Raw genomic sequence first — 23693 nt, 5'->3', positions numbered from 1 at the left:
TCTCACAGCCCCACAGCCCACAGTCTCACAGCCCACAGCCCCACAGTCCCACAGTCTCACAGCCCACAGTCCCACATCCCAGAGTCCCACAGTCCCACAGTCTCCCACAGTCCCACATCCCAGAGTCCCACAGCCCAGAGTCCCACAGCCCAGAGTCCCACAGCCCAGAGTCCCACAGCCCAGAGTCCACAGTCCCACAGTCCCAGCCCACAGTCCCACATCCCAGAGTCCCACAGCCCAGAGTCCCACAGCCCAGAGTCCCACAGCCCAGAGTCCACAGTCTCACAGCCCACAGTCTCACAGCCCACAGCCCACAGTCTCACAGCCCACAGTCCAGAGTCCACAGTCTCACAGCCCAGAGTCCCACAGCCCAGAGTCCCACAGCCCAGAGTCCCACAGCACAGAGTCCCACAGCCCAGAGTCCCACAGTCCAGAGTCCCACAGTCTCACAGCCCAGAGTCCCACAGCCCAGAGTCCCACGGCCCAGAGTCCCAGCCCAGAGTCCCACAGTCTCACAGCCCAGAGTCCCACAGTCCAGAGTCCCACAGTCCAGAGTCCCACAGCCCAGAGTCCCACAGCCCAGAGTCCCACAGCCCAGAGTCCCACAGCCCAGAGTCCAGAGTCCCACAGCCCAGAGTCCACAGCCCAGAGTCCAGAGTCCACAGTCCCACAGCACTACAGTCCCACAGTCTCACAGCCCCACAGCCCACAGTCTCCCACAGCCCCACAGTCTCACAGCCCACAGTCCCACATCCCAGAGTCCCACAGTCCCACAGTCTCACAGCCCACAGTCCCACAGCCCAGAGTCCCACAGCCCAGAGTCCCACAGCCCAGAGTCCCAGTCTCACAGCCCACAGTCCCACAGTCTCACAGCCCACAGTTCAGAGTCCCACAGTCTCACAGCCCAGAGTCCCACAGCCCAGAGTCCCACAGCCCAGAGTCCCACAGCCCACAGCCCCACAGTCCCACAGTCTCACAGCCCACAGTCCCACATCCCAGAGTCCCACAGTCCCACAGTCTCACAGCCCACAGTCCCACATCCCAGAGTCCCACAGCCCAGAGTCCACAGTCCCACAGCCCACAGTCTCACAGCCCACAGCCCACAGTCTCACAGCCCACAGTCCAGAGTCCCACAGTCTCACAGCCCAGAGTCCCACAGCCCAGAGTCCCACAGCCCAGAGTCCCACAGCCCAGAGTCCCACAGTCCCACAGCCCAGAGTCCCACGGCCCAGAGTCCCACGGCCCAGAGTCCCACGGCCCAGAGTCCCACAGCCCAGAGTCCCACAGTCTCACAGCCCAGAGTCCCACAGTCCAGAGTCCCACAGTCCAGAGTCCCAAATCCCACAGCACCACAGTCCCACAGCCCAGAGTCCCACAGCCCAGAGTCCCACAGCCCAGTCCCGAAGCCCACAGTCCCACAGCCCAGAGTCCCACAGCCCACAGCCCAGAGTCCCACAGCCCAGAGTCCCACAGCCCAGAGTCCAGAGTCACACAGTCCCACAGCACTACACTCCCACAGTCTCACAGCCCCACAGCCCACAGTCTCACAGCCCACAGCCCCACAGTCCCACAGTCTCACAGCCCACAGTCCCACATCCCAGAGTCCCACAGTCCCACAGTCTCACAGCCCACAGTCCCACATCCCAGAGTCCCACAGCCCAGAGTCCCACAGCCCAGAGTCCCACAGCCCAGAGTCCCACAGCCCAGAGTCCCACAGTCCCACAGTCTCACAGCCCACAGTCCCACATCCCAGAGTCCCACAGCCCAGAGTCCCACAGCCCAGAGTCCACAGCCCAGAGTCCACAGTCTCACAGCCCACAGTCTCACAGCCCACAGCCCACAGTCTCACAGCCCACAGTCCAAAGTCCCACAGTCTCACAGCCCAGAGTCCCACAGCCCAGAGTCCCACAGCCCAGAGTCCCACAGCCCAGAGTCCCACAGCCCAGAGTCCCACAGTCCAGAGTCCCACAGTCTCACAGCCCAGAGTCCCACAGCCCAGAGTCCCACGGCCCAGAGTCCCACGGCCCAGAGTCCCACGGCCCAGAGTCCCACGGCCCAGAGTCCCACAGTCTCACAGCCCAGAGTCCCACAGTCCAGAGTCCCACAGTCCAGAGTCCCACAGTCCAGAGTCCCACAGCCCAGAGTCCCAAGCCCAGAGTCCCACAGCCCAGATTCCCACAGCCCAGAGTCCCACAGCCCAGAGTCCAGAGTCCCACAGCCCAGAGTCCCACAGCCCAGAGTCCAGAGTCACACAGTCTCACAGCACTACAGTCCCACAGTCTCACAGCCCCACAGCCCACAGTCTCACAGCCCCACAGTCCCACAGTCCCACAGTCTCACAGCCCACAGTCCCACATCCCAGAGTCCCACAGTCCCACAGCCTCACAGCCCACAGTCCCACATCCCAGAGTCCCACAGCCCAGAGTCCCACAGCCCAGAGTCCCACAGCCCAGAGGCCCACAGCCCAGAGTCCACAGTCTCACAGCCCACAGTCTCACAGCCCACAGTCTCACAGCCCACAGTTCAGAGTCCCACAGTCTCACAGCCCAGAGTCCCACAGCCCAGAGTCCACAGCCCAGAGTCCCACAGCCCACAGCCCCACAGTCCCACAGTCTCACAGCCCACAGTCCCACATCCCAGAGTCCCACAGTCCCACAGTCTCACAGCCCACAGTCCCACATCCCAGAGTCCCACAGCCCAGAGTCCCACAGCCCAGAGTCCCACAGCCCAGAGTCCCACAGCCCAGAGTCCCACAGCCCAGAGTCCACAGTCTCACAGCCCACAGTCTCACAGCCCACAGCCCACAGTCTCACAGCCCACAGTCCAGAGTCCCACAGTCTCACAGCCCAGAGTCCCACAGCCCAGAGTCCCACAGCCCACAGTCCCACAGCCCAGAGTCCAGAGTCCCACAGCCCAGAGTCCCACAGCCCAGAGTCCAGAGTCACACAGTCCCACAGCACTACAGTCCCACAGTCTCACAGCCCCACAGCCCACAGTCTCACAGCCCACAGCCCCACAGTCCCACAGTCTCACAGCCCACAGTCCCACATCCCAGAGTCCCACAGTCCCACAGTCTCACAGCCCAGAGTCCCACAGCCCAGAGTCCCACAGCCCAGAGTCCCACGGCCCAGAGTCCCACAGCCCAGAGTCCCACAGCCCAGAGTCCCACAGTCTCACAGTCCAGAGTCCCACAGTCCAGAGTCCCAAATCCCACAGCACCACAGTCCCACAGCCCAGAGTCCCACAGCCCAGAGTCCCACAGCCCAGTCCCAGCCCACAGTCCCACAGCCCAGAGTCCCACAGCCCAGAGTCCAGAGTCACACAGTCCCACAGCACTACAGTCCCACAGTTCCACAGCCCACAGCACCACAGTCCCACAGCCCAGAGTCCCATAGTCCCACAGCCCACAGCACCATAGTCCCACAGCACCACAGTCCCACAGCACTGAGTCCCACAGCCCAGAGTCCCACAGCCCAGAGTCCCACAGCCCAGAGTCCACAGTCTCACACCCCACAGTCTCACAGCCCACAGCCCACAGTCTCACAGCCCACAGTCCAGAGTCCCACAGTCTCACAGCCCAGAGTCCCACAGCCCAGAGTCCCACAGCCCAGAGTCCCACAGCCCAGAGTCCCACAGTCCCACAGCCCAGAGTCCCACGGCCCAGAGTCCCACGGCCCAGAGTCCCACGGCCCAGAGTCCCACAGCCCAGAGTCCCACAGTCTCACAGCCCAGAGTCCCACAGTCCAGAGTCCCACAGTCCAGAGTCCCAAATCCCACAGCACCACAGTCCCACAGCCCAGAGTCCCACAGCCCAGAGTCCCACAGCCCAGAGTCCAGAGTCACACAGTCCCACAGCACTACACTCCCACAGTCTCACAGCCCCACAGCCCACAGTCTCACAGCCCACAGCCCCACAGTCCCACAGTCTCACAGCCCACAGTCCCACATCCCAGAGTCCCACAGTCCCACAGTCTCACAGCCCACAGTCCCACATCCCAGAGTCCCACAGCCCAGAGTCCCACAGCCCAGAGTCCCACAGCCCAGAGTCCCACAGCCCAGAGTCCCACAGTCCCACAGTCTCCAGCCCACAGTCCCACATCCCAGAGTCCCACAGCCCAGAGTCCCACAGCCCAGAGTCCCACAGCCCAGAGTCCACAGTCTCACAGCCCACAGTCTCACAGCCCACAGCCCACAGTCTCACAGCCCACAGTCCAGAGTCCCACAGTCTCACAGCCCAGAGTCCCACAGCCCAGAGTCCCACAGCCCAGAGTCCCACAGCCCAGAGTCCCACAGCCAAGAGTCCCACAGTCCAGAGTCCCACAGTCTCACAGCCCAGAGTCCCACAGCCCAGAGTCCCACGGCCCAGAGTCCCACGGCCCAGAGTCCCACGGCCCAGAGTCCCACAGTCTCACAGCCCAGAGTCCCACAGCCCAGAGTCCCACAGTCCAGAGTCCCACAGTCCAGAGTCCCACAGTCCAGAGTCCCACAGCCCAGAGTCCCACAGCCCAGAGTCCACAGCCCAGAGTCCCACAGCCCAGAGTCCCACAGCCCAGAGTCCCACAGCCCAGAGTCCCACAGCCCAGAGTCCAGAGTCACACAGTCCCACAGCACTACAGTCCCACAGTCTCACAGCCCCACAGCCCACAGTCTCACAGCCCACAGCCCCACAGTCCCACAGTCTCACAGCCCACAGTCCCACATCCCAGAGTCCCACAGTCCCACAGTCTCACAGCCCACAGTCCCACATCCCAGAGTCCCACAGCCCAGAGTCCCACAGCCCAGAGTCCCACAGCCCAGAGTCCCACAGCCCAGAGTCCACAGTCTCACAGCCCACAGTCTCACAGCCCACAGTCTCACAGCCCACAGTTCAGAGTCCCACAGTCTCACAGCCCAGAGTCCCACAGCCCAGAGTCCCACAGCCCAGAGTCCCACAGCCCACAGCCCCACAGTCCCACAGTCTCACAGCCCACAGTCCCACATCCCAGAGTCCCACAGTCCCACAGTCTCACAGCCCACAGTCCCACATCCCAGAGTCCCACAGCCCAGAGTCCCACAGCCCAGAGTCCCACAGCCCAGAGTCCCACAGCCCAGAGTCCCACAGCCCAGAGTCCACAGTCTCACAGCCCACAGTCTCACAGCCCACAGCCCACAGTCTCACAGCCCACAGTCCAGAGTCCCACAGTCTCACAGCCCAGAGTCCCACAGCCCAGAGTCCCACTGCCCACAGTCCCACAGCCCAGAGTCCAGAGTCCCACAGCCCAGAGTCCCACAGCCCAGAGTCCAGAGTCACACAGTCCCACAGCACTACAGTCCCACAGTCTCACAGCCCCACAGCCCACAGTCTCACAGCCCACAGCCCCACAGTCCCACAGTCTCACAGCCCACAGTCCCACATCCCAGAGTCCCACAGTCCCACAGTCTCACAGCCCACAGTCCCACATCCCAGAGTCCCACAGCCCAGAGTCCCACAGCCCAGAGTCCCACAGCCCAGAGTCCCACAGCCCAGAGTCCACAGTCTCACAGCCCACAGTCTCACAGCCCACAGTCTCACAGCCCACAGTTCAGAGTCCCACAGTCTCACAGCCCAGAGTCCCACAGCCCAGAGTCCCACAGCCCAGAGTCCCACAGCCCACAGCCCCACAGTCCCACAGTCTCACAGCCCACAGTCCCACATCCCAGAGTCCCACAGTCCCACAGTCTCACAGCCCACAGTCCCACATCCCAGAGTCCCACAGCCCAGAGTCCCACAGCCCAGAGTCCCACAGCCCAGAGTCCCACAGCCCAGAGTCCCACAGCCCAGAGTCCACAGTCTCACAGCCCACAGTCTCACAGCCCACAGCCCACAGTCTCACAGCCCACAGTCCAGAGTCCCACAGTCTCACAGCCCAGAGTCCCACAGCCCAGAGTCCCACTGCCCACAGTCCCACAGCCCAGAGTCCAGAGTCCCACAGCCCAGAGTCCCACAGCCCAGAGTCCAGAGTCACACAGTCCCACAGCACTACAGCCCACAGTCTCACAGCCCACAGCCCACAGTCTCACAGCCCACAGTCCAGAGTCCCACAGTCTCACAGCCCAGAGTCCCACAGCCCAGAGTCCCACAGCCCAGAGTCCCACAGCCCAGAGTCCCACAGCCAAGAGTCCCACAGTCCAGAGTCCACAGTCTCACAGCCCAGAGTCCCACAGCCCAGAGTCCCACGGCCCAGAGTCCCACGGCCCAGAGTCCCACGGCCCAGAGTCCCACAGTCTCACAGCCCAGAGTCCCACAGCCCAGAGTCCCACAGTCCAGAGTCCCACAGTCCAGAGTCCCACAGTCCAGAGTCCCACAGCCCAGAGTCCCACAGCCCAGAGTCCCACAGCCCAGAGTCCCACAGCCCAGAGTCCCACAGCCCAGAGTCCAGAGTCCCACAGCCCAGAGTCCCACAGCCCAGAGTCCAGAGTCACACAGTCCCACAGCACTACAGTCCCACAGTCTCACAGCCCCACAGCCCACAGTCTCACAGCCCACAGCCCCACAGTCCCACAGTCTCACAGCCCACAGTCCCACATCCCAGAGTCCCACAGTCCCACAGTCTCACAGCCCACAGTCCCACATCCCAGAGTCCCACAGCCCAGAGTCCCACAGCCCAGAGTCCCACAGCCCAGAGTCCCACAGCCCAGAGTCCACAGTCTCACAGCCCACAGTCTCACAGCCCACAGTCTCACAGCCCACAGTTCAGAGTCCCACAGTCTCACAGCCCAGAGTCCCACAGCCCAGAGTCCCACAGCCCAGAGTCCCACAGCCCACAGCCCCACAGTCCCACAGTCTCACAGCCCACAGTCCCACATCCCAGAGTCCCACAGTCCCACAGTCTCACAGCCCACAGTCCCACATCCCAGAGTCCCACAGCCCAGAGTCCCACAGCCCAGAGTCCCACAGCCCAGAGTCCCACAGCCCAGAGTCCACAGCCCAGAGTCCACAGTCTCACAGCCCACAGTCTCACAGCCCACAGCCCACAGTCTCACAGCCCACAGTCCAGAGTCCCACAGTCTCACAGCCCAGAGTCCCACAGCCCAGAGTCCCACTGCCCACAGTCCCACAGCCCAGAGTCCAGAGTCCCACAGCCCAGAGTCCCACAGCCCAGAGTCCAGAGTCACACAGTCCCACAGCACTACAGTCCCACAGTCTCACAGCCCCACAGCCCACAGTCTCACAGCCCACAGCCCCACAGTCCCACAGTCTCACAGCCCACAGTCCCACATCCCAGAGTCCCACAGTCCCACAGTCTCACAGCCCACAGTCCCACATCCCAGAGTCCCACAGCCCAGAGTCCCACAGCCCAGAGTCCCACAGCCCAGAGTCCCACAGCCCAGAGTCCACAGTCTCACAGCCCACAGTCTCACAGCCCACAGTCTCACAGCCCACAGTTCAGAGTCCCACAGTCTCACAGCCCAGAGTCCCACAGCCCAGAGTCCCACAGCCCAGAGTCCCACAGCCCACAGCCCCACAGTCCCACAGTCTCACAGCCCACAGTCCCACATCCCAGAGTCCCACAGTCCCACAGTCTCACAGCCCACAGTCCCACATCCCAGAGTCCCACAGCCCAGAGTCCCACAGCCCAGAGTCCCACAGCCCAGAGTCCCACAGCCCAGAGTCCCACAGCCCAGAGTCCACAGTCTCACAGCCCACAGTCTCACAGCCCACAGCCCACAGTCTCACAGCCCACAGTCCAGAGTCCACAGTCTCACAGCCCAGAGTCCCACAGCCCAGAGTCCCACTGCCCACAGTCCCACAGCCCAGAGTCCAGAGTCCCACAGCCCAGAGTCCCACAGCCCAGAGTCCAGAGTCACACAGTCCCACAGCACTACAGTCCCACAGTCTCACAGCCCCACAGCCCACAGTCTCACAGCCCACAGCCCCACAGTCCCACAGTCTCACAGCCCACAGTCCCACATCCCAGAGTCCCACAGTCCCACAGTCTCACAGCCCAGAGTCCCACAGCCCAGAGTCCCACAGCCCAGAGTCCCACGGCCCAGAGTCCCACAGCCCAGAGTCCCACAGCCCAGAGTCCCACAGTCTCACAGTCCAGAGTCCCACAGTCCAGAGTCCCACAGTCCAGAGTCCCAAATCCCACAGCACCACAGTCCCACAGCCCAGAGTCCCACAGCCCAGAGTCCCACAGCCCAGTCCCGAAGCCCACAGTCCCACAGCCCAGAGTCCCACAGCCCACAGCCCAGAGTCCCACAGCCCAGAGTCCCACAGCCCAGAGTCCAGAGTCACACAGTCCCACAGCACTACACTCCCACAGTCTCACAGCCCCACAGCCCACAGTCTCACAGCCCACAGCCCCACAGTCCCACAGTCTCACAGCCCACAGTCCCACATCCCAGAGTCCCACAGTCCCACAGTCTCACAGCCCACAGTCCCACATCCCAGAGTCCCACAGCCCAGAGTCCCACAGCCCAGAGTCCCACAGCCCAGAGTCCCACAGCCCAGAGTCCCACAGTTCCACAGTCTCACAGCCCACAGTCCCACATCCCAGAGTCCCACAGCCCAGAGTCCCACAGCCCAGAGTCCCACAGCCCAGAGTCCACAGTCTCACAGCCCACAGTCTCACAGCCCACAGCCCACAGTCTCACAGCCCACAGTCCAGAGTCCCACAGTCTCACAGCCCAGAGTCCCACAGCCCAGAGTCCCACAGCCCAGAGTCCCACAGCCCAGAGTCCCACAGCCCAGAGTCCCACAGTCCAGAGTCCCACAGTCTCACAGCCCAGAGTCCCACAGCCCAGAGTCCCACGGCCCAGAGTCCCACGGCCCAGAGTCCCACGGCCCAGAGTCCCACAGTCTCACAGCCCAGAGTCCCACAGTCCAGAGTCCCACAGTCCAGAGTCCCACAGCCCAGAGTCCCACAGCCCAGAGTCCCACAGCCCAGATTCCCACAGCCCAGAGTCCCACAGCCCAGAGTCCAGAGTCCCACAGCCCAGAGTCCCACAGCCCAGAGTCCAGAGTCACACAGTCCCACAGCACTACAGTCCCACAGTCTCACAGCCCCACAGCCCACAGTCTCACAGCCCACAGCCCCACAGTCCCACAGTCTCACAGCCCACAGTCCCACATCCCAGAGTCCCACAGTCCCACAGTCTCACAGCCCACAGTCCCACATCCCAGAGTCCCACAGCCCAGAGTCCCACAGCCCAGAGTCCCACAGCCCAGAGTCCCACAGCCCAGAGTCCACAGTCTCACAGCCCACAGTCTCACAGCCCACAGTTCAGAGTCCCACAGTCTCACAGCCCAGAGTCCCACAGCCCAGAGTCCCACAGCCCAGAGTCCCACAGCCCACAGCCCCACAGTCCCACAGTCTCACAGCCCACAGTCCCACATCCCAGAGTCCCACAGTCCCACAGTCTCACAGCCCACAGTCCCACATCCCAGAGTCCCACAGCCCAGAGTCCCACAGCCCAGAGTCCCACAGCCCAGAGTCCCACAGCCCAGAGTCCCACAGCCCAGAGTCCACAGTCTCACAGCCCACAGTCTCACAGCCCACAGCCCACAGTCTCACAGCCCACAGTCCAGAGTCCCACAGTCTCACAGCCCAGAGTCCCACAGCCCAGAGTCCCACTGCCCACAGTCCCACAGCCCAGAGTCCAGAGTCCCACAGCCCAGAGTCCCACAGCCCAGAGTCCAGAGTCACACAGTCCCACAGCACTACAGTCCCACAGTCTCACAGCCCCACAGCCCACAGTCTCACAGCCCACAGCCCCACAGTCCCACAGTCTCACAGCCCACAGTCCCACATCCCAGAGTCCCACAGTCCCACAGTCTCACAGCCCAGAGTCCCACAGCCCAGAGTCCCACAGCCCAGAGTCCCACGGCCCAGAGTCCCACAGCCCAGAGTCCCACAGCCCAGAGTCCCACAGTCTCACAGTCCAGAGTCCCACAGTCCAGAGTCCCAAATCCCACAGCACCACAGTCCCACAGCCCAGAGTCCCACAGCCCAGAGTCCCACAGCCCAGTCCCGAAGCCCACAGTCCCACAGCCCAGAGTCCCACAGCCCAGAGTCCAGAGTCACACAGTCCCACAGCACTACAGTCCCACAGTTCCACAGCCCACAGCACCACAGTCCCACAGCCCAGAGTCCCATAGTCCCACAGCCCACAGCACCATAGTCCCACAGCACCACAGTCCCACAGCACTGAGTCCCACAGCCCAGAGTCCCACAGCCCAGAGTCCACAGTCTCACAGCCCACAGTCTCACAGCCCACAGCCCACAGTCTCACAGCCCACAGTCCAGAGTCCCACAGTCTCACAGCCCAGAGTCCCACAGCCCAGAGTCCCACAGCCCAGAGTCCCACAGCCCAGAGTCCCACAGTCCCACAGCCCAGAGTCCCACGGCCCAGAGTCCCACGGCCCAGAGTCCCACGGCCCAGAGTCCCACAGCCCAGAGTCCCACAGTCTCACAGCCCAGAGTCCCACAGTCCAGAGTCCCACAGTCCAGAGTCCCAAATCCCACAGCACCACAGTCCCACAGCCCAGAGTCCCACAGCCCAGAGTCCCACAGCCCAGTCCCGAAGCCCACAGTCCCACAGCCCAGAGTCCCACAGCCCAGAGTCCCACAGCCCAGAGTCCCACAGCCCAGAGTCCAGAGTCACACAGTCCCACAGCACTACACTCCCACAGTCTCACAGCCCCACAGCCCACAGTCTCACAGCCCACAGCCCCACAGTCCCACAGTCTCACAGCCCACAGTCCCACATCCCAGAGTCCCACAGTCCCACAGTCTCACAGCCCACAGTCCCACATCCCAGAGTCCCACAGCCCAGAGTCCCACAGCCCAGAGTCCCACAGCCCAGAGTCCCACAGCCCAGAGTCCCACAGTCCCACAGTCTCACAGCCCACAGTCCCACATCCCAGAGTCCCACAGCCCAGAGTCCCACAGCCCAGAGTCCCACAGCCCAGAGTCCACAGTCTCACAGCCCACAGTCTCACAGCCCACAGCCCACAGTCTCACAGCCCACAGTCCAGAGTCCCACAGTCTCACAGCCCAGAGTCCCACAGCCCAGAGTCCCACAGCCCAGAGTCCCACAGCCCAGAGTCCCACAGCCCAGAGTCCCACAGTCCAGAGTCCCACAGTCTCACAGCCCAGAGTCCCACAGCCCAGAGTCCCACGGCCCAGAGTCCCACGGCCCAGAGTCCCACGGCCCAGAGTCCACAGTCTCACAGCCCAGAGTCCCACAGCCCAGAGTCCCACAGTCCAGAGTCCCACAGTCCAGAGTCCCACAGTCCAGAGTCCCACAGCCCAGAGTCCCACAGCCCAGAGTCCCACAGCCCAGAGTCCCACAGCCCAGAGTCCCACAGCCCAGAGTCCAGAGTCCCACAGCCCAGAGTCCCACAGCCCAGAGTCCAGAGTCACACAGTCCCACAGCACTACAGTCCCACAGTCTCACAGCCCCACAGCCCACAGTCTCACAGCCCACAGCCCCACAGTCCCACAGTCTCACAGCCCACAGTCCCACATCCCAGAGTCCCACAGTCCCACAGTCTCACAGCCCACAGTCCCACATCCCAGAGTCCCACAGCCCAGAGTCCCACAGCCCAGAGTCCCACAGCCCAGAGTCCCACAGCCCAGAGTCCACAGTCTCACAGCCCACAGTCTCACAGCCCACAGTCTCACAGCCCACAGTTCAGAGTCCCACAGTCTCACAGCCCAGAGTCCCACAGCCCAGAGTCCCACAGCCCAGAGTCCCACAGCCCACAGCCCCACAGTCCCACAGTCTCACAGCCCACAGTCCCACATCCCAGAGTCCCACAGTCCCACAGTCTCACAGCCCACAGTCCCACATCCCAGAGTCCCACAGCCCAGAGTCCCACAGCCCAGAGTCCCACAGCCCAGAGTCCCACAGCCCAGAGTCCCACAGCCCAGAGTCCACAGTCTCACAGCCCACAGTCTCACAGCCCACAGCCCACAGTCTCACAGCCCACAGTCCAGAGTCCCACAGTCTCACAGCCCAGAGTCCCACAGCCCAGAGTCCCACTGCCCACAGTCCCACAGCCCAGAGTCCAGAGTCCCACAGCCCAGAGTCCCACAGCCCAGAGTCCAGAGTCACACAGTCCCACAGCACTACAGTCCCACAGTCTCACAGCCCCACAGCCCACAGTCTCACAGCCCACAGCCCCACAGTCCCACAGTCTCACAGCCCACAGTCCCACATCCCAGAGTCCCACAGTCCCACAGTCTCACAGCCCACAGTCCCACATCCCAGAGTCCCACAGCCCAGAGTCCCACAGCCCAGAGTCCCACAGCCCAGAGTCCCACAGCCCAGAGTCCACAGTCTCACAGCCCACAGTCTCACAGCCCACAGTCTCACAGCCCACAGTTCAGAGTCCCACAGTCTCACAGCCCAGAGTCCCACAGCCCAGAGTCCCACAGCCCAGAGTCCCACAGCCCACAGCCCCACAGTCCCACAGTCTCACAGCCCACAGTCCCACATCCCAGAGTCCCACAGTCCCACAGTCTCACAGCCCACAGTCCCACATCCCAGAGTCCCACAGCCCAGAGTCCCACAGCCCAGAGTCCCACAGCCCAGAGTCCCACAGCCCAGAGTCCCACAGCCCAGAGTCCACAGTCTCACAGCCCCAGTCTCACAGCCCACAGCCCACAGTCTCACAGCCCACAGTCCAGAGTCCCACAGTCTCACAGCCCAGAGTCCCACAGCCCAGAGTCCCACTGCCCACAGTCCCACAGCCCAGAGTCCAGAGTCCCACAGCCCAGAGTCCCACAGCCCAGAGTCCAGAGTCACACAGTCCCACAGCACTACAGTCCCACAGTCTCACAGCCCCACAGCCCACAGTCTCACAGCCCACAGCCCCACAGTCCCACAGTCTCACAGCCCACAGTCCCACATCCCAGAGTCCCACAGTCCCACAGTCTCACAGCCCAGAGTCCCACAGCCCAGAGTCCCACAGCCCAGAGTCCCACGGCCCAGAGTCCCACAGCCCAGAGTCCCACAGCCCAGAGTCCCACAGTCTCACAGTCCAGAGTCCCACAGTCCAGAGTCCCAAATCCCACAGCACCACAGTCCCACAGCCCAGAGTCCCACAGCCCAGAGTCCCACAGCCCAGTCCCGAAGCCCACAGTCCCACAGCCCAGAGTCCCACAGCCCAGAGTCCAGAGTCACACAGTCCCACAGCACTACAGTCCCACAGTTCCACAGCCCACAGCACCACAGTCCCACAGCCCAGAGTCCCATAGTCCCACAGCCCACAGCACCATAGTCCCACAGCACCACAGTCCCACAGCACTGAGTCCCACAGCCCAGAGTCCCACAGCCCAGAGTCCCACAGCCCAGAGTCCACAGTCTCACAGCCCACAGTCTCACAGCCCACAGCCCACAGTCTCACAGCCCACAGTCCAGAGTCCCACAGTCTCACAGCCCAGAGTCCCACAGCCCAGAGTCCCACAGCCCAGAGTCCCACAGCCCAGAGTCCCACAGTCCCACAGCCCAGAGTCCCACGGCCCAGAGTCCCACAGCCCAGAGTCCCAGCCCAGAGTCCCACAGCCCAGAGTCCCACAGCCCAGAGTCCCACAGCCCAGAGTCCCACAGCCCAGAGTCCAGAGTCCCACAGCCCAGAGTCCCACAGCCCAGAGTCCAGAGTCACACAGTCCCACAGCACTACAGTCCCACAGTCTCACAGCCCCACAGCCCACAGTCTCACAGCCCACAGCCCCACAGTCCCACAGTCTCACAGCCCACAGTCCCACATCCCAGAGTCCCACAGTCCCACAGTCTCACAGCCCACAGTCCCACATCCCAGAGTCCCACAGCCCAGAGTCCCACAGCCCAGAGTCCCACAGCCCAGAGTCCCACAGCCCAGAGTCCACAGTCTCACAGCCCACAGTCTCACAGCCCACAGTCTCACAGCCCACAGTTCAGAGTCCCACAGTCTCACAGCCCAGAGTCCCACAGCCCAGAGTCCCACAGCCCAGAGTCCCACAGCCCACAGCCCCACAGTCCCACAGTCTCACAGCCCACAGTCCCACATCCCAGAGTCCCACAGTCCCACAGTCTCACAGCCCACAGTCCCACATCCCAGAGTCCCACAGCCCAGAGTCCCACAGCCCAGAGTCCCACAGCCCAGAGTCCCACAGCCCAGAGTCCACAGTCTCACAGCCCACAGTCTCACAGCCCACAGTCTCACAGCCCACAGTTCAGAGTCCCACAGTCTCACAGCCCAGAGTCCCACAGCCCAGAGTCCCACAGCCCAGAGTCCCACAGCCCACAGCCCCACAGTCCCACAGTCTCACAGCCCACAGTCCCACATCCCAGAGTCCCACAGTCCCACAGTCTCACAGCCCACAGTCCCACATCCCAGAGTCCCACAGCCCAGAGTCCCACAGCCCAGAGTCCCACAGCCCAGAGTCCCACAGCCCAGAGTCCCACAGCCCAGAGTCCCACAGCCCAGAGTCCACAGTCTCACAGCCCACAGTCTCACAGCCCACAGTCTCACAGCCCACAGTTCAGAGTCCCACAGTCTCACAGCCCAGAGTCCCACAGCCCAGAGTCCCACAGCCCAGAGTCCCACAGCCCACAGCCCCACAGTCCCACAGTCTCACAGCCCACAGTCCCACATCCCAGAGTCCCACAGTCCCACAGTCTCACAGCCCACAGTCCCACATCCCAGAGTCCCACAGCCCAGAGTCCACAGCCCAGAGTCCCACAGCCCAGAGTCCCACAGCCCAGAGTCCCACAGCCCAGAGTCCACAGTCTCACAGCCCACAGTCTCACAGCCCACAGCCCACAGTCTCACAGCCCACAGTCCAGAGTCCCACAGTCTCACAGCCCAGAGTCCCACAGCCCAGAGTCCCACTGCCCACAGTCCCACAGCCCAGAGTCCAGAGTCCCACAGCCCAGAGTCCACAGCCCAGAGTCCAGAGTCACACAGTCCCACAGCACTACAGTCCCACAGTCTCACAGCCCCACAGCCCACAGTCTCACAGCCCACAGCCCCACAGTCCCACAGTCTCACAGCCCACAGTCCCACATCCCAGAGTCCCACAGTCCCACAGTCTCACAGCCCAGAGTCCCACAGCCCAGAGTCCCACAGCCCAGAGTCCCACGGCCCAGAGTCCCACAGCCCAGAGTCCCACAGCCCAGAGTCCCACAGTCTCACAGTCCAGAGTCCCACAGTCCAGAGTCCCAAATCCCACAGCACCACAGTCCCACAGCCCAGAGTCCCACAGCCCAGAGTCCCACAGCCCAGTCCCGAAGCCCACAGTCCCACAGCCCAGAGTCCCACAGCCCAGAGTCCAGAGTCACACAGTCCCACAGCACTACAGTCCCACAGTTCCACAGCCCACAGCACCACAGTCCCACAGCCCAGAGTCCCATAGTCCCACAGCCCACAGCACCATAGTCCCACAGCACCACAGTCCCACAGCACTGAGTCCCACAGCCCAGAGTCCCACAGCCCAGAGTCCCACAGCCCAGAGTCCACAGTCTCACAGCCCACAGTCTCACAGCCCACAGCCCACAGTCTCACAGCCCACAGTCCAGAGTCCCACAGTCTCACAGCCCAGAGTCCCACAGCCCAGAGTCCCACAGCCCAGAGTCCCACAGCCCAGAGTCCCACAGTCCCACAGCCCAGAGTCCCACGGCCCAGAGTCCCACGGCCCAGAGTCCCACAGCCCAGAGTCCCACAGCCCAGAGTCCCACAGTCTCACAGCCCAGAGTCCACAGTCCAGAGTCCCACAGTCCAGAGTCCCAAATCCCACAGCACCACAGTCCCACAGCCCAGAGTCCCACAGCCCAGAGTCCCACAGCCCAGTCCCGAAGCCCACAGTCCCACTGCCCAGAGTCCCACAGCCCACAGCCCAGAGTCCCACAGCCCAGAGTCCCACAGCCCAGAGTCCAGAGTCACACAGTCCCACAGCACTACACTCCCACAGTCTCACAGCCCCACAGCCCACAGTCTCACAGCCCACAGCCCCACAGTCCCACAGTCTCACAGCCCACAGTCCCACATCCCAGAGTCCCACAGTCCCACAGTCTCACAGCCCACAGTCCCACATCCCAGAGTCCCACAGCCCAGAGTCCCACAGCCCAGAGTCCCACAGCCCAGAGTCCCACAGCCCAGAGTCCCACAGTCCCACAGTCTCACAGCCCACAGTCCCACATCCCAGAGTCCCACAGCCCAGAGTCCCACAGCCCAGAGTCCCACAGCCCAGAGTCCACAGTCTCACAGCCCACAGTCTCACAGCCCACAGCCCACAGTCTCACAGCCCACAGTCCAGAGTCCCACAGTCTCACAGCCCAGAGTCCCACAGCCCAGAGTCCCACAGCCCAGAGTCCCACAGCCCAGAGTCCCACAGCCCAGAGTCCCACAGTCCAGAGTCCCACAGTCTCACAGCCCAGAGTCCCACAGCCCAGAGTCCCACGGCCCAGAGTCCCACGGCCCAGAGTCCCACGGCCCAGAGTCCCACAGTCTCACAGCCCAGAGTCCCACAGCCCAGAGTCCCACAGTCCAGAGTCCCACAGTCCAGAGTCCCACAGTCCAGAGTCCCACAGCCCAGAGTCCCACAGCCCAGAGTCCCACAGCCCAGAGTCCCACAGCCCAGAGTCCAGAGTCCCACAGCCCAGAGTCCCACAGCCCAGAGTCCAGAGTCACACAGTCCCACAGCACTACAGTCCCACAGTCTCACAGCCCCACAGCCCACAGTCTCACAGCCCACAGCCCCACAGTCCCACAGTCTCACAGCCCACAGTCCCACATCCCAGAGTCCCACAGTCCCACAGTCTCACAGCCCACAGTCCCACATCCCAGAGTCCCACAGCCCAGAGTCCCACAGCCCAGAGTCCCACAGCCCAGAGTCCCACAGTCTCACAGTCCAGAGTCCCACAGTCCAGAGTCCCAAATCCCACAGCACCACAGTCCCACAGCCCAGAGTCCCACAGCCCAGAGTCCCACAGCCCAGTCCCGAAGCCCACAGTCCCACAGCCCAGAGTCCCACAGCCCAGAGTCCCACAGCCCAGAGTCCAGAGTCACACAGTCCCACAGCACTACAGTCCCACAGTTCCACAGCCCACAGCACCACAGTCCCACAGCCCAGAGTCCCATAGTCCCACAGCCCACAGCACCATAGTCCCACAGCACCACAGTCCCACAGCACTGAGTCCCACAGCCCAGAGTCCCACAGCCCAGAGTCCCACAGCCCAGAGTCCACAGTCTCACAGCCCACAGTCTCACAGCCCACAGCCCACAGTCTCACAGCCCACAGTCCAGAGTCCCACAGTCTCACAGCCCAGAGTCCCACAGCCCAGAGTCCCACAGCCCAGAGTCCCACAGTCCCACAGCCCAGAGTCCCACGGCCCACAGTCTCACAGCCCAGAGTCCCACAGTCCAGAGTCCCACAGTCCAGAGTCCCAAATCCCACAGCACCACAGTCCCACAGCCCAGAGTCCCACAGCCCAGAGTCCCACAGCCCAGTCCCGAAGCCCACAGTCCCACAGCCCAGAGTCCCACAGCCCACAGCCCAGAGTCCCACAGCCCAGAGTCCCACAGCCCAGAGTCCAGAGTCACACAGTCCCACAGCACTACACTCCCACAGTCTCACAGCCCCACAGCCCACAGTCTCACAGCCCACAGCCCCACAGTCCCACAGTCTCACAGCCCACAGTCCCACATCCCAGAGTCCCACAGTCCCACAGTCTCACAGCCCACAGTCCCACATCCCAGAGTCCCACAGCCCAGAGTCCCACAGCCCAGAGTCCCACAGCCCAGAGTCCCACAGCCCAGAGTCCCACAGTCCCACAGTCTCACAGCCCACAGTCCCACAGCCCAGAGTCCCACAGCCCAGAGTCCCACAGCCCAGAGTCCACAGTCTCACAGCCCACAGTCTCACAGCCCACAGCCCACAGTCTCACAGCCCACAGTCCAGAGTCCCACAGTCTCACAGCCCAGAGTCCCACAGCCCAGAGTCCCACAGCCCAGAGTCCCACAGCCCAGAGTCCCACAGTCCAGAGTCCCACAGTCTCACAGCCCAGAGTCCCACAGCCCAGAGTCCCACGGCCCAGAGTCCCACGGCCCAGAGTCCCACGGCCCAGAGTCCCACAGTCTCACAGCCCAGAGTCCCACAGTCCAGAGTCCCACAGTCCAGAGTCCCACAGTCCAGAGTCCCACAGCCCAGAGTCCCACAGCCCAGAGTCCCACAGCCCAGAGTCCCACAGCCCAGAGTCCAGAGTCCCACAGCCCAGAGTCCCACAGCCCAGAGTCCAGAGTCACACAGTCCCACAGCACTACAGTCCCACAGTCTCACAGCCCCACAGCCCACAGTCTCACAGCCCACAGCCCCACAGTCTCACAGCCCACAGTCCCACATCCCAGAGTCCCACAGTCCCACAGTCTCACAGCCCACAGTCCCACAGCCCAGAGTCCCACAGCCCAGAGTCCCACAGCCCAGAGTCCCACAGCCCAGAGTCCCACAGCCCAGAGTCCACAGTCTCACAGCCCACAGTCTCACAGCCCACAGTCTCACAGCCCACAGTTCAGAGTCCCACAGTCTCACAGCCCAGAGTCCCACAGCCCAGAGTCCCACAGCCCAGAGTCCCACAGCCCACAGCCCCACAGTCCCACAGTCTCACAGCCCACAGTCCCACATCCCAGAGTCCCACAGTCCCACAGTCCCACAGCCCACAGTCCCACATCCCAGAGTCCCACAGCCCAGAGCCCCACAGCCCAGAGTCCCACAGCCCAGAGTCCCACAGCCCAGAGTCCCACAGCCCAGAGTCCACAGTCTCACAGCCCACAGTCTCACAGCCCACGGCCCACAGTCTCACAGCCCACAGTCCAGAGTCCCACAGTCTCACAGCCCAGAGTCCCACAGCCCAGAGTCCCACAGCCCAGAGTCCCACAGCCCAGAGTCCACAGTCTCACAGCCCACAGTCTCACAGCCCACAGCCCACAGTCTCACAGCCCACAGTCCAGAGTCCGACAGTCTCACAGCCCAGAGTCCCACAGCCCAGAGTCCCACAGCCCACAGTCCCACAGCCCAGAGTCCAGAGTCCCACAGCCCAGAGTCCCACAGCCCAGAGTCCAGAGTCACACAGTCCCACAGCACTACAGTCCCACAGTCTCACAGCCCCACAGCCCACAGTCTCACAGCCCACAGCCCCACAGTCCCACAGTCTCACAGCCCACAGTCCCACATCCCAGAGTCCCACAGTCCCACAGTCTCACAGCCCAGAGTCCCACAGCCCAGAGTCCCACAGCCCAGAGTCCCACGGCCCAGAGTCCCACAGCCCAGAGTCCCACAGCCCAGAGTCCCACAGTCTCACAGTCCAGAGTCCCACAGTCCAGAGTCCCAAATCCCACAGCACCACAGTCCCACAGCCCAGAGTCCCACAGCCCAGAGTCCCACAGCCCAGTCCCGAAGCCCACAGTCCCACAGCCCAGAGTCCCACAGCCCAGAGTCCAGAGTCACACAGTCCCACAGCACTACAGTCCAACAGTTCCACAGCCCACAGCACCACAGTCCCACAGCCCAGAGTCCCATAGTCCCACAGCCCACAGCACCATAGTCCCACAGCACCACAATCCCACAGCCCAGAGTCCCACAGTCCCACAGCCCACAGCACCACAGCCCAGTTTCCAGAGTCCCACAGCCCAGAGTCCCACAGCCCAGAGTCCCACAGCCCAGAGTCCCACAGCCCCACAGCACCACAGCCGAGAGTCCCAAAGCCCAAAGCACCACAGTCCCACAGCACCACAGTCCCACAGCCCAGAGTCCCACAGCCCAGAGTCCCACAGTCCAGAGTCCCACAGTCCAGAGTCCCACAGCCCAGAGTCCCACAGCCCAGAGTCCCACAGCACCACAGTCCCACAGCCCAGAGTCCCACAGCCCAGAGTCCCACAGCCTAAAGTCCCACAGCCCAGAGTCCCACAGTCCCACAGCCCAGAGTCCCACAGTCTCACAGCCCAGAGTCCCACAGCCCAGTCCCGAAGCCCACAGTCCCACAGCCCAGAGTCCCACAGCCCACAGCCCAGAGTCCCACAGCCCAGAGTCCCACAGCCCAGAGTCCAGAGTCACACAGTCCCACAGCACTACAGTCCCACATTTCCACAGCCCACAGCACCACAGTCCCACAGCCCAGAGTCCCACAGTCCCACAGCCCACAGCACCACAGCCCAGAGTCCAGAGTCCCACAGCCCAGAGTCCCACAGCCCAGAGTCCCACAGTCCAGAGTCCCACAGCCCAGAGTCCCACAGCCCCACAGCACCACAGCCGAGAGTCCCAAAGCCCACAGCACCACAGTCCCACAGCACCACAGTCCCACAGCCCAGAGTCCCACAGCCCAGAGTCCCACAGTCCAGAGTCCCACAGTCCAGAGTCCCACAGTCCAGAGTCCCACAGCCCAGAGTCTCACAGCACCACAGTCCCACAGCCCAGAGTCCCACAGCCCAGAGTCCCACAGCCCAGAGTCCCACAGCCCAGAGTCCCACAGTCCCACAGCCCAGAGTCCCACAGTCTCACAGCCCAGAGTCCCACAGTCCAGAGTCCCACAGTCCAGCGTCCCAAAGCCCACAGCACCACAGTCCCACAGCCCAGAGTCCCACAGCCCAGAGTCCCACAGCCCAGAGTCCCACAGCCCAGTCCCGAAGCCCACAGTCCCACAGCCCAGAGTCCCACAGCCCACAGCCCAGAGTCCCACAGCCCAGAGTCCCACAGCCCAGAGTCCAGAGTCACACAGTCCCACAGCACTACAGTCCCACAGTTCCACAGCCCACAGCACCACAGTCCCACAGCCCAGAGTCCCACAGTCCCACAGCCCACAGCACCACAGCCCAGAGCCCAGAGTCCCACAGCCCAGAGTCCCACAGTCCAGAGTCCCACAGTCCAGAGTCCCACAGCCCAGAGTCCCACAGCCCCACAGCACCACAGCCGAGAGTCCCAAGCCCACAGCACCACAGTCCCACAGCACCACAGTCCCACAGCCCAGAGTCCCACAGCCCAGAGTCCCACAGCCCAGAGTCCCACAGCCCAGACTCCCACAGACCACAGCCCAGAGTCCCACAGCCCACAGCCCAGAGTCCCACAGCCCAGAGTCCAGAGTCACACAGTCCCAAAGAGAGGGAGACGGAGAGGGAGACGGAGAGGAGGGAGACGGAGAGGGAGGGCAGGAGCAGGGGCAAACACACGGACGGGGACACAAACACAAACCTGACCATGGCCTCAGCAGTTTAAATGATAAACACGTCTCATTACCCCTCAGATACAGGAGTAACTCACCTCTTTGTGTTCTGTTAAGATCTTGAACATGTTCTCCATGTCAATAAAGGAACTCTGGATTAGTCTGTGGAGAGAATATGTTGAGTTATCCAGTAACGACGGCATAGCGAAATGCATGACTGTCTCCCTTACAGTGAGATTGTAGATCTCACCTGTAGTACGTACTAGACCAGTTGATCTCACCTGTAATCTGTACCAGACCAGTTGATCTCACCTGTAATCTGTACCAGACCAGTTGATCTCACCTGTAATCTGTACCAGACCGGGTGATCTCACCTGTAATCTGTACCAGACCAGTTGATCTCACCTGTAATCTGTACCAGACCAGTTGATCTCACCTGTAATCTGTACCAGACCAGTTGATCTCACCTGTAATCTGTACCAGACCAGTTGATCTCACATGTAATATGTACCAGACCAGGTGATCTCACCTGTAATATGTACCAGACCAGGTGATCTCACCTGTAATATATAACAGACCAGGTGATCTCACCTGTAATATGTACCAGACCAGGTGATCTCACCTGTAATCTGTACCAGACCAGGTGATCTCACCTGTAATCTGTACCAGACCAGGTGATCTCACCCGTAATATGTACCAGACCAGGTGATCTCACCTGTAATATGTACCAAACCAGTTGATCTCACCTGTAATATGTACCAGACCAGGTGATCTCACCTGTAATATGTACCAGACCAGGTGATCTCACCTGTAATATGTACCAAACCAGTTGATCTCACCTGTAATATGTACCAGACCAGGTGATCTCACCTGTAATATGTACCAGACCAGGTGATCTCACCTGTAATATGTACCAGACCAGGTGATCTCACCTGTAATATGTACCAGACCAGGTGATCTCACCTGTAATATGTACCAAACCAGTTGATCTCACCTGTAATATGTACCAGACCAGGTGATCTCACCTGTAATATGTACCAGACCAGGTGATCTCACCTGTAATATGTGCCAAACCAGTTGAGAGGAGTGTACAGCTGGATGATGTAGGTGCCAAACAGGACATAGTCACCAACCTAAGGAGAAGTGGGCAGACCAATAACACACAACCACATTCAATTCACTATCATCCCTGCTGACTAACACCCTGCTGACCAACACCCTGCTGACTAACACCCTGCTGACTAACACCCTGACTAACACCCTGACTAACACCCTGCTGACTAACACACTGACTAACACCCAGCGGACTAACACCCTGACCAACACCCTGACTAACACCCTGCTGACCAACACCCTGCTGACTAACACCCTGACTAACACCCTGACCAACACCCTGACTAACACCCTGACTAACACCCTGCTGACCAAAACCCTGCTGACTAACACCCTGCTGACTAACACCCTGACTAACACGCTGACAAACACCCTGCTGACTAACACCCTGACTAACACCCTACTAACTAACACCCTGACTAACACCCTGACTAACACCCTGACAAACACCCTGCTGACTAACACCCTGACCAACACCCTGCTGACTAACACCCTGCTGACCAACACCCTGCTGACTAACACCCTGCTGACTAACACCCTGACTAACACCCTGCTGACTAACACCCTGACTAACACCCTGACTAACACCCTGCTGACTAACACCCTGACCAACACCCTGACTAACACCCTGCTGACCAACACCCTGCTGACTAACACCCTGACTAACACCCTGACCAACACCCTGACTAACACCCTGCTGACCAAAACCCTGCTGACTAACACCCTGCTGACTAACACCCTGACTAACACGCTGACAAACACCCTGCTGACTAACACCCTGACTAACACCCTACTAACTAACACCCTGACTAACACCCTACTAACTAACACCCTGCTAACTAACACCCTGACCAACACCCTGACTAACACCCTGACTAACACCCTGCTGACCAACACCCTGCTGACTAACACCCTGCTAACTAACACCCTGACTAACACGCTGTCAAACACCCTGCTGACTAACACCCTGCTAACTAACACCCTGACTAACACCCTGACAAACACCCTGCTGACTAACACCCTGCTAACTAACACCCTGACCAACACCCTGCTGTCTAACAGTCTGCTGACTAACACCCTGCTGACTAACACCCTGACCAACACCCTGCTGACTAACACCCTGACCAACACCCTGCTGTCTAACAGTCTGCTGACTAACACCCTGCTGACTAACACCCTGACCAACACCCTGCTGACTAACACCCTGCTGACTAACACCCTGCTGACTAACACCCTGACCAACACCCTGCTGACTAACACCCTGACCAACACCCTGCTGTCTAACAGTCTGCTGACTAACACCCTGCTGACTAACACCCTGACCAACACCCTGCTGACTAACACCCTGACCAACACCCTGCTGACTAACACCCTGCTGACTAACACCCTGCTAACTAACACCCTGACCAACACCCTGCTGA

General features: G+C 61.7%; 1 protein-coding gene across 2 annotated transcripts in view; it reads right to left on the bottom strand.

Annotated features, from left to right (window-relative positions):
- Positions 1–23693, bottom strand: part of abcb6b (ATP-binding cassette, sub-family B (MDR/TAP), member 6b) — a 71813-nt gene that overhangs the window by 32194 nt on the left and 15926 nt on the right. For both annotated transcript variants that reach the window (XM_052492702.1, XM_052492703.1), the window contains 2 exons: positions 22216–22292; positions 21258–21321 (listed from right to left, as the gene is read on the bottom strand). In XM_052492702.1, coding sequence (XP_052348662.1) covers positions 21258–21321; positions 22216–22292 — 141 coding nt within the window. The remainder of the gene's footprint in view (positions 1–21257; positions 21322–22215; positions 22293–23693) is intronic.

Source organism: Oncorhynchus keta, chromosome 34 (genome assembly GCF_023373465.1).
Source record: "Oncorhynchus keta strain PuntledgeMale-10-30-2019 chromosome 34, Oket_V2, whole genome shotgun sequence".
NCBI lineage: Eukaryota > Metazoa > Chordata > Actinopteri > Salmoniformes > Salmonidae > Oncorhynchus > Oncorhynchus keta.
The sequence above is the reverse complement of the archived record's forward strand: the minus strand, read 5'-3'. Positions and strand labels throughout refer to the sequence as shown.